General features: G+C 34.7%; 1 protein-coding gene and 2 long non-coding RNA genes across 3 annotated transcripts; all 3 read left to right on the forward strand.

Annotated features, from left to right (window-relative positions):
* Positions 1-885: 885 nt before the first annotated feature.
* LOC149943739 (uncharacterized) lies at positions 886-1,486 on the forward strand. The gene is made up of 3 exons (XR_016480822.1): positions 886-1,036; positions 1,253-1,328; positions 1,462-1,486. It is a non-coding gene; the product is annotated as an uncharacterized LOC149943739 (long non-coding RNA).
* A 378-nt stretch (positions 1,487-1,864) lies between these two features.
* On the forward strand, positions 1,865-2,661 carry LOC149943740 (uncharacterized). The gene is made up of 3 exons (XR_016480857.1): positions 1,865-1,937; positions 2,133-2,239; positions 2,555-2,661. It is a non-coding gene; the product is annotated as an uncharacterized LOC149943740 (long non-coding RNA).
* A 2,117-nt stretch (positions 2,662-4,778) lies between these two features.
* Positions 4,779-15,491, forward strand: LOC149943741 (venom allergen 5-like). The gene is made up of 7 exons (XM_090175699.1): positions 4,779-4,849; positions 6,931-7,142; positions 7,344-7,419; positions 7,520-7,563; positions 12,700-12,828; positions 13,678-13,784; positions 15,373-15,491. Exons 2-7 carry the CDS (start codon positions 6,933-6,935, stop codon positions 15,407-15,409), a joined length of 603 nt encoding a protein of 200 aa, XP_090031825.1. The 5' UTR covers positions 4,779-4,849; positions 6,931-6,932; the 3' UTR covers positions 15,410-15,491.
* The last annotated feature ends 385 nt before the right edge of the window (positions 15,492-15,876 follow it).

Here is a 15,876-nt window from a genome sequence, read left to right on the forward strand (position 1 = left end):
AATTCATAACAAATGGATAATTCTAGCTATGTCCACACATTTTCAATAAAAATGACAGTTAAATGACAATTTTTACGACACCAGATATTTCTCGAGATATAACTGAAGCTATAAAGTGGTGCGGCGTATGTCTTTGGCGCACTCTGAAGGATGAGTTAAAAATTAATAATATTAAATAGAACTGTCATGTTGGCAATAAAATTACTGTTATGTTATATTCCCAGATTTACGGAAGCATTTTCACGTTTATGGTGCAAATATCTGTCGCGAATTAACATTCGTTAAGTTGTGAGCAATGAATTGAAAGCCAAAACACCATTGTTATCCTACTTAATAAATTTTCGCATTATATTTCGTGCTGGAATTGGGAAATAATGCCTTAGTTTTTATGCAATACAATAATTGTCGTCTAATTTTTAATTAATAACCAAAGGACCAATTTAGTAATTTTACTAGGGTTTTAGTTCCATTCTATTGAAGATGGATGTGTGAAAATATTTGTAGTTAATTTTCATAAAACTTGAGAGTTAATGGGATTTATTATTTAAAGCACTAAATTCATAAATCAATTATATATTTTCGTATTTTGATGAAAATATTTCTGAAAAAAATTAATAAAAGCTTTCAAAAGCGAATTAAACTGACGCTTGCAATTTTAATACTTTGCATTTTATGTTTTATATTATATTATATTTTATTTTATTTATCATTTAATAATAGGAAAGCATTTCGCATATAAAATTAAAAATCAATGGCGATGGCCACTAATGTACACTTGTTAAAAAAATGTTTTAGTTTACACATCTACAAATTTCCTTTTTCAGAAATGAAGAATTTCGTGAAATTATTGATAACATTTGTTACACTGTGTATAAGAATTGATGGAGGTTTGGCCAAATGCAACGTGAAAGATGTTTCGCAATCGGATATCAACGATGTCTTAAATAAACACAACTCGCTCAGGGCAACAGTGGCCCGAGGAAAGGCCGTTGGGGAGGATGGAACGCTTCCTCCAGCAAAAAATATTGGGAATCTGGTATGAATAATATATCGTATCTTTAGTGTATTTTCCTTATCATATACAGCGTACAATTATTCCACTATCCATACTTTTCACTATTTCTCAAACGAAATATTAGTATTAAGAAATACGGGAACAAAACCCAAGGGCTTTAAAGTCTATATTCATTTGGTTCTATTTATTTTATATTAAAATGTAATTTTCTAAGCATTTTAATTTTTCTGTGCCTAGAAATGGAACGATGGTCTATATAAAGCGGCACGAGACTGGGCTGCTTATTGTTTATTTCAACACAATTCACCTTCAGGTATAAAGTAACTCAATATTTCTACGAAAATGACAACTGTCTATAGTGAAATTATTAAACCGAATACTTAACCATTTATATAACTTTCCTCAAAGAACGAAGTTAAAAAATTAATTCTATTATTTACTTTCAGTAAAAGAGTTTAAATCAATTGGCCAAAATTTATACAAAAAATTTGTAAGTTCCAAGTTTAAATTAATAATCTTTAATCTGCATAAGTGGTAGCCAAATCACTTTTAATATAAAAATATGTTTATAAATTAAGACTTAAGAAAGAAAGTTGAAATAGTTCACATAGAAAAATTTAATTTTTACTGTTAATTATTTAATAATGGTGAGGATAATAGTTTTAAAAACTTTCTGCATCTACATGCATAAACCTACGTTTTTATATAATACTAATTGGTATTTTCTAATTTTAATCAACCTTAAAATATTACTTTCCTGACATAATTAAAAATCGCAATTTTTCTAATTAAGAGTTCAGCGAAAATGACATCTTGCAAATATGGTGAAGCTATTCAAGCTTGGTATGATGAGATTAAAGATTACCGAAAATCGCAGCGACAGCCTTTCATATTCACGTACGATACAGGACATTTTACTCAAGTAAGAAGGGATATTTTCATCGTTTCTGTTTTGGTACATAAGGAGCAGAAACCAATCCTTTCTGCCAAACGAGTGAAAATAATGTGACTTTGTGGTTGCAATTTTTATCAATCCTATAGTTAGTTATTTTTAATGGAATTCTTAACATTATATCTGGAGTCCAAAAATCGAGCAGTAACACTTATTCCTCGATAGGTGGTTTGGGCTACCACAACTCATGTCGGTTGCGCGTGTGTGATTGACTACGAAAAAGATCCAACAGGATGGTACACCTACATTATCGTTTGCAACTATGGACCTGCGTATGTACCATTATTAATTAACTCGCTCATTTTCATTAAATTAGGTCATGGCACCCGTGTTATTATTTTGCTTTTACGAGTACTAATTGATACCGTGCACCATGGTGTTCATTTAATAGTAACATTATGATTCACAACCCATATTACCAGATGTTTTTTGACAACATTAAATATATATTTCTTATTTTAATATATCGGTAGAATGAAAGATAATTTTTATTTAAATGAAAGATAAGATAAAGATAACTAATTTTAAAAAAATTGCATATTAAATCCAGACATCAAACTTCACCATAATAATCTGATTTGTTTCAGGGGGAATCTAATTGAAGGCAGCATGTACGACGTTTAACGTCAAAGATTCTTGAGAAGCAAAAGTTTTTTACTTAAAAAACCTTGTAATGTCTCTCTCATTGAATTAATGGATTACAATAAAATTTTCATTTCCTCCAATTAATCGTTTTTATAATCTATTTCCTAGATATTATTAACCAGCAATTAGCCCCCTTACTGGCGATTCTCCATCAATCTTTGACATAAGCCTAGCATTCCCTTTGTTAAATCTCTTCATCAAAGACTATATACGCTTCGCTTGATAGACAGGCGTGTTTTATTGCTAAAATTGCATACCGATTGTGGCTCCATCTCGACGATGGTCCAAATTTTCCCCGCGCTTCAGCTGTGTTACTAGTGGCGCCTCTAGCCGCGGGTCCAAATATTACTCCAGCTTTTACAGTGCTACAGAGGTGTTAACAGTTTTTTTTACCTTAGCACGCCGGTCTAGTAGAGCGTAGCGTTATATAGTCTTTGCTCTACATGAGCGCAATTTTTTGCCGCGTCCTACCGGAATAGAACGCTTCCTGCCGACTTATTTCCCAGTTCTCCCTATCAATCTCAACCATCTTGTGTCGTCACGAAATGTAAATTATCCGTCCATATTTAATAATAATAATAATAATTATCAGCTTGGCTACTACTTAAGGCACTAACTTAGGCCTAAGTCATTAAGCGACTTTTAAAGCCATTAATTCAGGTGGCCGGGTTACAAAGCGTAGGAGGGTGGTGGCAAGCCCTTCGTGTCACGCGAGCCAACATCTCACTACATTCACTATTGCCGTTAACCTCATCAAGTCTTTATGGAAGGGGAAACCGAAGAACTCATAGGCGTATTATATATTACCATCAACTGTTAATATGGTTATGACAGCCCCATGAACATATTCGCTCTAAAGTGTCTAAATATAAATTAACGATCATCTGTTCAAGCTTACAGGCGATTTGCCTATAGACGCTTCAATAAATCATCCTCCCAGGAAATCGCCAAGAAGAAATGTTTCCGAGAGCCAGGACCTGCAAGTCACTCTTTGTTTAGTGTTTGTTAAAATAATGGAAATTTTTCACCTTTACTGCAGCAACAAGCGTTCCCATTTGCACAAATTTTTAAATAATTTGTGTAGACTTTAAAGAGTTTCGACCAATATTAGGAACTTCAGACAAATGCGATGAATCTTATGGTGCATTATTTTGTTTTCGCCCTACGTAATGAAGTACTGAATATTTTGCGTAGGGTGCATAAGATCCAGTGGCCCAATGTTTAAATAAAAATGTTTAGGTTTTTCGAAAACACAAGCAGGATAAGCAAAAATCGCCCTTGTTTTTCGACGACCTTCTCCCTAGTAACCAACACAACTGATTTCTAGAGCTTTTAAAAGGCTAATTAGCAATCTAAAGGAAAAATAAATATTTTTATATAATCTTTTTAGTAAAACATCCCGTAACTATTTGTATTCAGAAGTAACCAAGTCTAATTTAGATGAAGAACTTTTCACATTGTAAATTTCGGTGAAAGTAGGTCTACAACTTTCAAATTCATATAACTGATCTAACACCGAGTCCGAGTGGCCAAACAATTCTCAAAAACATTCTTAATGAGATGATAATATTTATGCTTGTCGATCCCAAAACAATGAATTCTAGATTCAGATATCAAGTATTTCACCATAACATTAGAAATTTTTAAATTAACAGTTTAATGAGAAAACAATTCAAATATTGAGTGACAAATACCACCAATATACCTTTCGTAAAATAAATTCAAAAGTTAAAGTTATTCCCTATTTAGAAGTACTGAAAATGTAGTACATAATTAAACAAATTATGTATGGAACATTGGCTAAAGTGTGACTAAAAATTGATAGAAACTATTTAAAAGCTTTAATTGAAATTGAGTTAATATTGCTTTTGTAGAAATAGAGGCTACTAAACCTACAAGCTAATGTCTTGCCCAACTTGATATTATGAAACATTTCGCAACACTGCTTTCGTTAGTAGCGTCACTACCAACAACCAGATGTGCGACAATGCATTTGAAGATCGCAGACGAAATATCTCCCAGAGAGAAGGAATAAACAGCTCGTAATAAATAACGTCAATCTCTAAAAAAAAAGTATTATAGTCATTGCAAGACTGACGCGCGTATTCATATATTTCTAAAATAAATGACACTTTAATGACAATTTTTACGACGACAGATTTTTCTGGGGATATATAACCGAAGCTAACCAAGTTGGGAGGTAGCTTTTACGTTTGTGCACAACTCAGAAAACTAAGGTATGAATTTTATAAAAATATAATTGTGTTGAAAATCATAAAACTTTAGGTTTACTAAGCTATAAATCCTGCATGATCAGACTAATAAAGTTGGTTTGCAATTGTTATGTTTTAACAGAAATGCATATTTTATTGATATAAAACCACGTAATGATCGGTTAATTTGCTATTTAGATGTTGGTGGCTGTTTAGCAGTGTTGACCGCGGTAGACACAAATAAGCACGTGTCTATGGTCAATTGTGTAGCCTTTAAATTCGGGGAAAAATAAAACTTTGTAAAGAAATGAATTGTACATGAGATATAAGTTGTTATAAGGATGGTATGCCCATTTATACTCAACTTATTTATTTTCCTAAAAACTAAAATGAAGGTAAAAATAGATCTTGTATTTTTTTCTGGTGCAACTAATATCATAATGCTTAAATACTCAGTAGTAAAGTATGATGTTTATTGTATTTGTTGTCGGTATTTTACAAGTAAATTAAAATAATGGTTTTCCGACTGGAAAATTATAGCGAAAAGTCTTTAAACGTTTTCTTTTAAATCTTTTCAGCAAAAAAAGGCCTTTATATAAATTTATACTACACCGGGCACTATCACTCAATAAGTTATTGATTATTATGAAACAGAAATAGAGTTATCTGCAAAACACTCTCTTCTCAACGAAACGATTACTATTAAAAGTTAATTATTTAACATAAGTGTTAATTAAGCAGAGTTAGTGATTGTTCATTATGTCATTTAATCATTTGGGTTTTATTTTGTAACCGATGAAGGACAGGTTAAGGTAGCTGAGTTTTTTAATGATTTTGTATAACTTTAAATCTATAATAAGTCTTAATATGAAAGCCAAATAAGTTAATAAATCACTAAAAAATTCGAACCTACGTTTAGAAAATTCCTAACACTGGGATAGAAAAGTGTGTTTAGAGTAGAAAGGTGCCATTGAGTAGAAAAACTTTCCATTCCTGCCCAGTGCCGTACCTAGCCTTTTATGCGCCCAGTGCGAGTTTCTATAACTGCGCCCTTGAAAAATGTTCTAATCTTTCGGCTCTGACTTGGTCCGGGTCTGGTTATTTCCGCGTACATCCAGGGTCTGCGCCCTGTGTCTGGGCACCGCTGACACCGCCCTAGTTACGGCACTGTTCCTGCCGACACCCGCAGAGCCAAATTCCATGCCTATCCCATACCGGCCAAAATTTAATCTTCCATCAATTACCATTTCATGACTATGCGTTTTCATCCTTTCCCATTCAATTTGACAGAAGGTTTATCATTGCAGTTCCATTCCCTATATCAAAGAAATTCGAACATCATTATTCGGCTAATTAATATCATAGTTTTTAATTGAAAACAATAGAGTAACCTTTCTACATGGGTGACCAAACCAGACTAGTCTACGTAAGGAAATAAAATAAATAAGAAAAGATTAATTGACTAAAATAAAAATATTACTTTAACTTCCAATTAAAACTACATGTGTGCTAAAAAATCGCTCTCTAAATCTAAATTAAAATCTAAATCATTCGCTACCATTTAACATTAATTGTTTACTCATTTTTCTGCACGAGTTCGTAGGGAACATCAGCGGCGATTGACCGACTGTAACATCATATCATAACGCAACAGAGTATAGCACGCTCCGAAAAATTTAAAAAGAAACAAAAAATAAAATTTAAAATATCACCTTACTTCTGTCACTGCCTTGTGGATTTAGGTTGCTAATGCCAAGAAGTTTGAAGTTTCCTTCAAGGAAATGAATAACGGAGGCCAAATGCTATTAAAACTAGCAATGCTTTAAATATTTGGAGATTATTAAACAAATTAAATCGTCCAAGAAGCTTAATAAAAATAGGTTGATCACGTGTTTTCCTTTTGATTTACTGTTTATAATAATAAATCATAATATAGTAAGAGCGCGTGCCAATTTTCGGAAATATTACGAACTACTGTCACACTTTTTTTAAAACAAGCAAGTTAAAAACACTCGTAATAGGGTAAAAAGGAAATAAATAAATGCTCTAGGACCCAGCTGCATTCTCGGAAAAATTTGTTACTCTATGCACAATTCTGATTTCAGAAATGAAGAGTTTGACGAAATTGTTAGTAATATTTGGGACACTGTGTATGATGATTCACGGTGGTTTATCAAGTTGCAGCGTGAAAGGCACTTCTGAGTCTGATAGAAGCGTGATTGTTAGCAAACACAACTCTCTCAGGGCTGCAGTGGCTAGTGGAAATGCTGTTGGGAAAGATGGAAGGCTTCCACGAGCCAAAAATATGGGAAACCTGGTACGAACAATATTTTATCAAATTTAGCAACGTTTAGTTTCTGTAAATTTTGGGATATGTAATCAATATATAGTTGCGCAGTCTTATTCAACGAATGATTTTGAAATAATCTTAATTTTCAGAAAAAAATACCAAATCATTTTCCTCCATAAACACCAACAATTTCTATAACATCCTATTATCATAATTGTTTTTATCTAGTCTTGGAACGATGGTTTGGCTAAAGCGGCGCAAGACTGGGCTGCTAAATGTAATTTCAATCATAATAGTCCTTCAGGTATAATAACTCTTTATTTAATTGTTCATTGCTTTACAAAATTTTGCTAATTTAATTGACTAATAAATACGTTAATTAATTAAATTGATTTATTGTTTAGCAAAGGGATTTCAATCAGTTGGCCAAAATTTATACAAACAATTTGTAAGTCTACAAAACTTTTCATTTTTTAATGCTTATTCTCCATAAGGCTATCCCAAATTAAATTGAGTTCACCATTTCACACCACCATGGTTTCTCGAGTAAACCTTCAAATTTGAATCTTTAGTACACTAATTGCACATAAATCCGTAAAAAACGTAAAGTAGCTGTCAAAATAAATACAATATTTTCATGTAGAGTACACTCTGTTTGAAAAGTCTTCGACAGGTGACTTTTCCCCTCTAAAATCCATGTTTCTCGAAAACCGGATAAGGTAGAACGATGAAACCAACTGCATGGATTTTATTTTAAAAATATCTATCATTCGACACAACCTTTTCTAAGCAAAAGCCGAACCTCCAGGGGAAAAAACTTAAATTAAAATTTGTAACTTCCTAAAATAACCGAGTAACAACCCTGAAACCTGAATTTTTGAATTCAGCATGGTCGATTTATATTTGAAAAGTGCAACTATTATCTCTCTAGGACCAATAATTAATGAGATATGGCTGTTGGAAAGGTTTGGCTGAAAACGCGAAGCACTAAAAGGCAATACGAAAAAATCTAACATAATTATTTAACTTTCACCTTATTTCAGTAACTAAGAGTTGGTGGGATAGTCTTACGGGTATGAAACTTCAGCAATGGGTAAATTCAGTCCGAGTAGCTAACATTCGAGCAAAAATGCCATCAACGAAGTTATTGCCACCAGTGACGCGACCTAGCCAGTGGGTTTTTAATAATTTTTGTTATTTTTCAGTGCGCGGTTTCAGCTTTAGAATCAAGTTTCGTAAAGACGACTTTTAGTATAAAACGCATTTAATAAGATTTTTAACGAAATCAGTGTGCGGTGTCCCGTCTTGGATTGGGATGAATTCCCGGTCTCAAGACAAATGATACGCGTTGCCCCAAAACGAATAAAATTGGTTGACGATGTCAAGTCAAAACTTCGTGTTAACAAGAACACTGCGCTTAAAAGTCCGGTAGCTCGATCGCGCCGCTCCCTTTTAGTCACTATTATCAACCTTGCTATTATATAATGTCGCTTAACCTACCAATTATTCCGTCGCACCATGTCGTCTACACCGTCGTATAATTAATGCTGTTAGAGGCAGGGTATTTATAAACAGAGCAGTATGTGGGATCAACAACAAAATATTGTTTTTAATTTATTGAATTAGGTATTTACCAAAGAGAATACCAAGAGCGGTGTTGTAACTCGTCGTAGTGCAGATATGAGCCAACAATTTTACCAGGCTTTTTATTTGCAATATATCGTAAAAATAATTAAACCAAGAAACGTTATTTAAAGAGAGACAATTGTTATTCATTTCTATTCAAAAACCAAAATAAAAACCGTTAGTAAGGGATAGCATCACCCCTTCTTCTTAGGCACTCCCTTAATCTTCGACGAAAGGAATTCGTCAGCGCACGAATATATTGCGGAGTGACTCGGTTAAAGGCGTCGTTCACCATATTTCTTAAGTCGTCCACGTCGACCGGTATTCGTTTCTCCATAAAGAACGTTATCTTCGACCAAAGATTTTCAATAGGGTTGAGGTCTGGAGAGCAAGGTGGCCAGTCCAAAACTTCAAAGCCTTCATCTCTTAGGAAATCTTGGACGATACGTGAAGTGTGGGCCGGGCAGTTGTCTTGCATAAAATAGACCCTATAAAAATGAGAGAAAATATTAAGTTGCTTTTAAGTAATTGCAAGCCCTTTAGCTTTGTTTACCTGCCAGCGTTCTCCAGGCCATATATAACAGCTACTGATGGTAGCATCGAGTCTCGGAGAATCTGGATGTATGACTGCCCATTTAGTCGACCGACAATTGGTCTAATAGTTCCGGCTTGGCCGTCGCCAATACAACACCAAACATTGACCGTAAAACGACCACTCCTTTTCAATCGGTAGGTGTTTCGAGAATAATTTCTCTGCCTCCTTCGTCTCGTTACCCAGACTGTCGGTGAAATTGGAGAGCTCTGGAACGACTGTAAGCATCCGATAAATATATCATAACACTAACCGCTTAGCCATAATAAATACCTTTTCATCGGAAAACAATATATAGCGTGACAAGACATCTCTCGGCCATCGTAACAACTGGCGGCAAAATTGTCGTCGAAGTCGTCTGTGCCTCAGGGTCAGCAAAGGCTTGACCAACGAACGACGACGTCGAAGACCAGATGTTTTTAGTCTGTTCCACACAGTTGAGGTGGCGGCTCTTACACCTGCTTCAGCCCAACGATCTCTCAATTTTCGAATTGAAAGCTCCGGAATTCGGGTGGCGTCCCTGGCCAACAGCCTATCTTCGGCTGGAGTCGTATTCTTTGGACGACCGCTTCTATGAAGATCCTGAAAACCAAATTCCAACATTTAAACTTGCTTTTAAACTCCTGAAATAAACTTCCTTACCGTAACTCTACCATGCCGCCGATACTGTCCGTAGCGGTATCTAGCTCCAGATACCGAACAATTTACAGCGGCGGCTATGAATTCCCAAGTCACCCCTCCTTCCCTTAGAGTTATAATTTGAATTCTTTGTTGTTCGCTAATTATAGCCATGCTGCGCAAGTCGTGATACAGAATGAACTGTTAAGTTCGACACGAACGATGTCTACATTTATACTTTTCGAGTAAATAAAAATAAAACACAAAGTTGTATTTTCTACCTAATACTTTTGGATCAATTTTTTACCAAATTAACTCGAAAAGTATAAATGTAGACATCGTTCGTGTCGAACTTAACAGTTCATTCTGTATCACGACTCACGCAGCATGGCTATAATTAGCGAACAACAAAGAATTCAAATTATAACTCTAAGGGAAGGAGGGGCGACTTGGGAATTCATAGCCGCCGCTGTAAATTGTTCGGTATCTGGAGCTAGATACCGCTACGGACAGTATCGGCGGCATGGTAGAGTTACGGTAAGGAAGTTTATTTCAGGAGTTTAAAAGCAAGTTTAAATGTTGGAATTTGGTTTTCAGGATCTTCATAGAAGCGGTCGTCCAAAGAATACGACTCCAGCCGAAGATAGGCTGTTGGCCAGGGACGCCACCCGAATTCCGGAGCTTTCAATTCGAAAATTGAGAGATCGTTGGGCTGAAGCAGGTGTAAGAGCCGCCACCTCAACTGTGTGGAACAGACTAAAAACATCTGGTCTTCGACGTCGTCGTTCGTTGGTCAAGCCTTTGCTGACCCTGAGGCACAGACGACTTCGACGACAATTTTGCCGCCAGTTGTTACGATGGCCGAGAGATGTCTTGTCACGCTATATATTGTTTTCCGATGAAAAGGTATTTATTATGGCTAAGCGGTTAGTGTTATGATATATTTATCGGATGCTTACAGTCGTTCCAGAGCTCTCCAATTTCACCGACAGTCTGGGTAACGAGACGAAGGAGGCAGATAAATTATTCTCGAAACACCTACCGATTGAAAAGGAGTGGTCGTTTTACGGTCAATGTTTGGTGTTGTATTGGCGACGGCCAAGCCGGAACTATTAGACCAATTGTCGGTCGACTAAATGGGCAGTCATACATCCAGATTCTCCGAGACTCGATGCTACCATCAGTAGCTGTTATATATGGCCTGGAGAACGCTGGCAGGTAAACAAAGCTAAAGGGCTTGCAATTACTTAAAAGCAACTTAATATTTTCTCTCATTTTTATAGGGTCTATTTTATGCAAGACAACTGCCCGGCCCACACTTCACGTATCGTCCAAGATTTCCTAAGAGATGAAGGCTTTGAAGTTTTGGACTGGCCACCTTGCTCTCCAGACCTCAACCCTATTGAAAATCTTTGGTCGAAGATAACGTTCTTTATGGAGAAACGAATACCGGTCGACGTGGACGACTTAAGAAATATGGTGAACGACGCCTTTAACCGAGTCACTCCGCAATATATTCGTGCGCTGACGAATTCCTTTCGTCGAAGATTAAGGGAGTGCCTAAGAAGAAGGGGTGATGCTATCCCTTACTAACGGTTTTTATTTTGGATTTTGAATAGAAATGAATAACAATTGTCTCTCTTTAAATAACGTTTCTTGGTTTAATTATTTTTACGATATATTGCAAATAAAAAGCCTGGTAAAATTGTTGGCTCATATCTGCACTACGACGAGTTACAACACCGCTCTTGGTATTCTCTTTGGTAAATACCTAATTCAATAAATTAAAAACAATATTTTGTTGTTGATCCCACATACTGCTCTGTTTATAAATACCCTGCCTCTAACAGCATTAATTATACGACGGTGTAGACGACATGGTGCGACGGAATAATTGGTAGGTTAAGCGACATTATATAATAGCAAGGTTGATAATAGTGACTAAAAGGGAGCGGCGCGATCGAGCTACCGGACTTTTAAGCGCAGTGTTCTTGTTAACACGAAGTTTTGACTTGACAACGTCAACCAATTTTATTCGTTTTGGGGCAACGCGTATCATTTGTCTTGAGACCGGGAATTCATCCCAATCCAAGACGCGACACCGCACACTGATTTCGTTAAAAATCTTATTAAATGCGTTTTATACTAAAAGTCGTCTTTACGAAACTTGATTCTAAAGCTGAAACCGCGCACTGAAAAATAACAAAAATTATTAAAAACCCACTGGCTAGGTCGCGTCACTGGTGGCAATAACTTCTTTGATGGCATTTTTGCTCGAATGTTAGCTACTCGGACTGAATTTACCCATTGCTGAAGTTTCATACCCGTAAGACTATCCCACCAACTCTTAGTTACTGAAATAAGGTGAAAGTTAAATAATTATGTTAGATTTTTTCGTATTGCCTTTTAGTGCTTCGCGTTTTCAGCCAAACCTTTCCAACAGCCATATCTCATTAATTATTGGTCCTAGAGAGATAATAGTTGCACTTTTCAAATATAAATCGACCATGCTGAATTCAAAAATTCAGGTTTCAGGGTTGTTACTCGGTTATTTTAGGAAGTTACAAATTTTAATTTAAGTTTTTTCCCCTGGAGGTTCGGCTTTTGCTTAGAAAAGGTTGTGTCGAATGATAGATATTTTTAAAATAAAATCCATGCAGTTGGTTTCATCGTTCTACCTTATCCGGTTTTCGAGAAACATGGATTTTAGAGGGGAAAAGTCACCTGTCGAAGACTTTTCAAACAGAGTGTACAGCTAAAATGACAACTTGTAATTATGATGGCGCCATTCAATCTTGGTACAATGAGATTAAGGATTACAGAAACTCGGAACGACAGCCTTTCATATTTTCTTCTGGAACAGGACATTTTACTCAAGTAAGAAGGGTGGTTTGCCGCAAGTATATGTTTCGCCAAAGACTTTATAACAGCAACGCGCAGGATTTCTATCATTTTTATCTAGATTTATCGCCAATGTATTTTATTTTTATTAGCTCTTTAGTCATGTTTTTAATTCTTAACCAACAGAACTAAAAAAAAATCATCAATTTTTAAAGCTGTTTTACCAAAAGATCCCGATAGATAAAAAGAAAGATGGCTTGATTTTCAACTAAGATCATTTTCTTATTATAAGAAATTATTTCAAGTAACCTTGTATTTATTTTATTAATTTATATTTAATACTTTCGAAACTTCCGTGCATCAAGAAACTTTGCGTTTCCAAGACATGGAGGTTTTCCTTTGTCTATGAAGCCCAGCCGAAAAATAAAATTATTATAATTGATAGGGATACTGAGCAAATACTTACCTCATTTAAGGGCAAAAACCTGTAGTGAGCATTAATTTTAAAAATTCGTCATTGAAAAATTAGCGATAACAAAGTCATGAATTAACGATAAAGAAAGTGTTCATTTATAATTAGGGAGAATGAGCTTGTTGGGAAGATCCCTGGTCTTAAAGTCTAATTTACCCCACAACGAGTGTAGAGGTAAGAAACGTCACTGACGTGCACTCAAATCCCGTCGGAATGTTTTAACACACAAAATTTGAAAATTACTTATATAAATTATGAAATAAATAATTTATTAATTACATTTATTTTAAATGAAATATTTTATTTATTTTATATCCAATTATATATTATATGTTACATATATTATTAGAGATACACACGTATTGATCACGAGTGCCAAAAAGTGGTCACTTATACTTTACTCTTATCTATAGGTTGCTTGGGCTACCACAACGCATGTTGGTTGTGGATGTTCTATTAATAACGAAAAAGATTCTAAAGGATGGTATTCTTATATTATCGTTTGCGACTACGGAAATGCGTATGTACCATTTATTTACGACTTTTATATAAATTTTCTTTAACTTAGGTTATGAAGAAGTGTGCTTACATTTTGCACACACGGTAACATTTATTAACTAATTAATAATCAACACTGTGTGCCGTACTAATTAATGTTTTATCCAAGTAATTTAATCGATTTTAGTGGTTTTGTGATAAAGCCGGGTACACGAGGAAAAACATTGTTTTCTGGGCGAACTGGGAACTCCCCGGGTTTATTATAACACAACCAAATATTTCGCATCCATCGACCCTGGCCCCGTTTTTAGGTAATCGTTACGTGGATGACATTATCCTCAAATGGATCCATGTCAGGGAGGCACTCGATAACTTACTCAACTATCTTAACTCGATTGATCTTAACATCCAGTTTACACTAGAAACGGAAAATAATCACTCTATTCCATTCTTAGACGTCTTAATTACCAAAAATAATAATCAGATTACCACAAACCTTTCGCTATCTCCCTGCCACCCCATTGGAAATCTTGTAATCCTGTTAACCAGAAACTTTCAGCTTTCTATACTTCCTTGACGCGAGCTTTCAATATTTGCTCGGATGTAAATACCCTTGCTTAAGCAATAGCGGAAGACAGGAATCTCCTAATGTACTACCTAAATAGAGGCTTTAGTAGAATTATTCACCGGGATAAAATTAATCGTAATACCCAACTTGAATCAATCAAGAATAATAAACCCAAATCTGTTGTTCTACCGCTCTCTAATGATATTAGCCATTTACTAGGTAATATCTTAAGTAATAATAACTTAAAACCTGTTTTTAAACCTATTAATAAAACGTTAATTATTAAAACCCCCTTAAGGATAAAACCCCATTGTTGGATAGATTTGGCGTCTATGAACTTGAATGCTCTTGCGGTAAAAGTGGCATAGGCCAATGCAAACGTAATTTATATAAAAGATTTAACGAACATATAGAAATGATATTAAAAATGTAAAAACTTATTACTACGCCCCGGTGGCTCATATATATTCGAGAATCCAAAACATGTAATCCTTTTCAACAAAGCTAAACACCTTGCTTTTTAGACAACGAATTTAAACTCAATATCAAAAAACAAAATGCAAATAGCTGTCTTAATCGAGATAATGGCCCGGGAAGTTTTTTAGCTGAACTTTGGTTTGATGACGATTGTGACGCCCACTTGACACTTGACTAGCTGTGAATTTTTTAACTTGTTGTTAATTGTAAAAATCAGACCTGAAGATGCTTCTGTATTAGACGGCGAAACTAGTCGTTCGCTCTGTATAGCGTATTAAATTTTTAATTTTTACTGTGTAACTAAAGTAGTCTGTCTTCGATTTTATTATCACATACACAGGTGCCGTTTTTAATTAAGTAATTAATTAAGATTTATATTTCTTTCCTTATTTGATTTGATTTATTGTGTAACTAAAGTAGCCTGTCTTCGTTTTTATTAAAGAAAGAAATGTTGATTACCATTTAACCCTGATTCTTAAAATATAATATAATCTAGAAAGTTATTTGCTCTTTAATTGGAGTTTCTTATATAACATTATTAATTTTTATTTGTTCTTTTTTTCAGTGGAAATTTAATTGGGGGCAGCATGTATGCCATTTAGCTTCAAAGGATCTTGATCAACGAAAGTTACCCATTTAAACGATCTTTCCATGAATAAGAATAAAATTATATTTTTTTCCTAAGACCGTTTCCATAAATTATTTACCTGGATATTATAGGTAGATAGGTTCTGCAAATAGAAAATTCTGAGAACTGCTTTTATTTGATACTGCGACTTTTTTATTCTACGAAGTATATGATAAATTAAAGTTTACATCGATTTCAGAAAACTTAAGTATAAAAGAACAATATTTGCTTACGACATTTTTTTGTTCTCTATGCCTGCCTAATTATTGTTTCCGATTGTTTTATTATATTTTCATATTTGCTATTTCTAAAATTCGAAAAGCGCACTCTTATTTGCCTCTATAATGATTTATGTTTCATAAGGGTTAATAAGTTAGGACCTTCCAATACGCCTTATTGACAAAGAAAAATAGGAAAACCTCGGTGTTTATAGTTACAGGA

Source organism: Leiobunum rupestre, chromosome 5, assembly GCF_980474605.1.
Source record: "Leiobunum rupestre chromosome 5, qqLeiRupe1.1.hap1, whole genome shotgun sequence".
NCBI lineage: Eukaryota > Metazoa > Arthropoda > Arachnida > Opiliones > Sclerosomatidae > Leiobunum > Leiobunum rupestre.

Bases quoted from the DNA above. Each gene is read 5' to 3' on its own strand.
- LOC149943741 (XM_090175699.1), top strand. From the start codon at position 6,933: ATGAAGAGTTTGACGAAATTGTTAGTAATATTTGGGACACTGTGTATG. The intron at 7,143-7,343 runs GTACGAACAATA...GTTTTTATCTAG, and splicing joins CCAAAAATATGGGAAACCTG to TCTTGGAACGATGGTTTGGC. The intron at 12,829-13,677 runs GTAAGAAGGGTG...TCTTATCTATAG, and splicing joins GAACAGGACATTTTACTCAA to GTTGCTTGGGCTACCACAAC.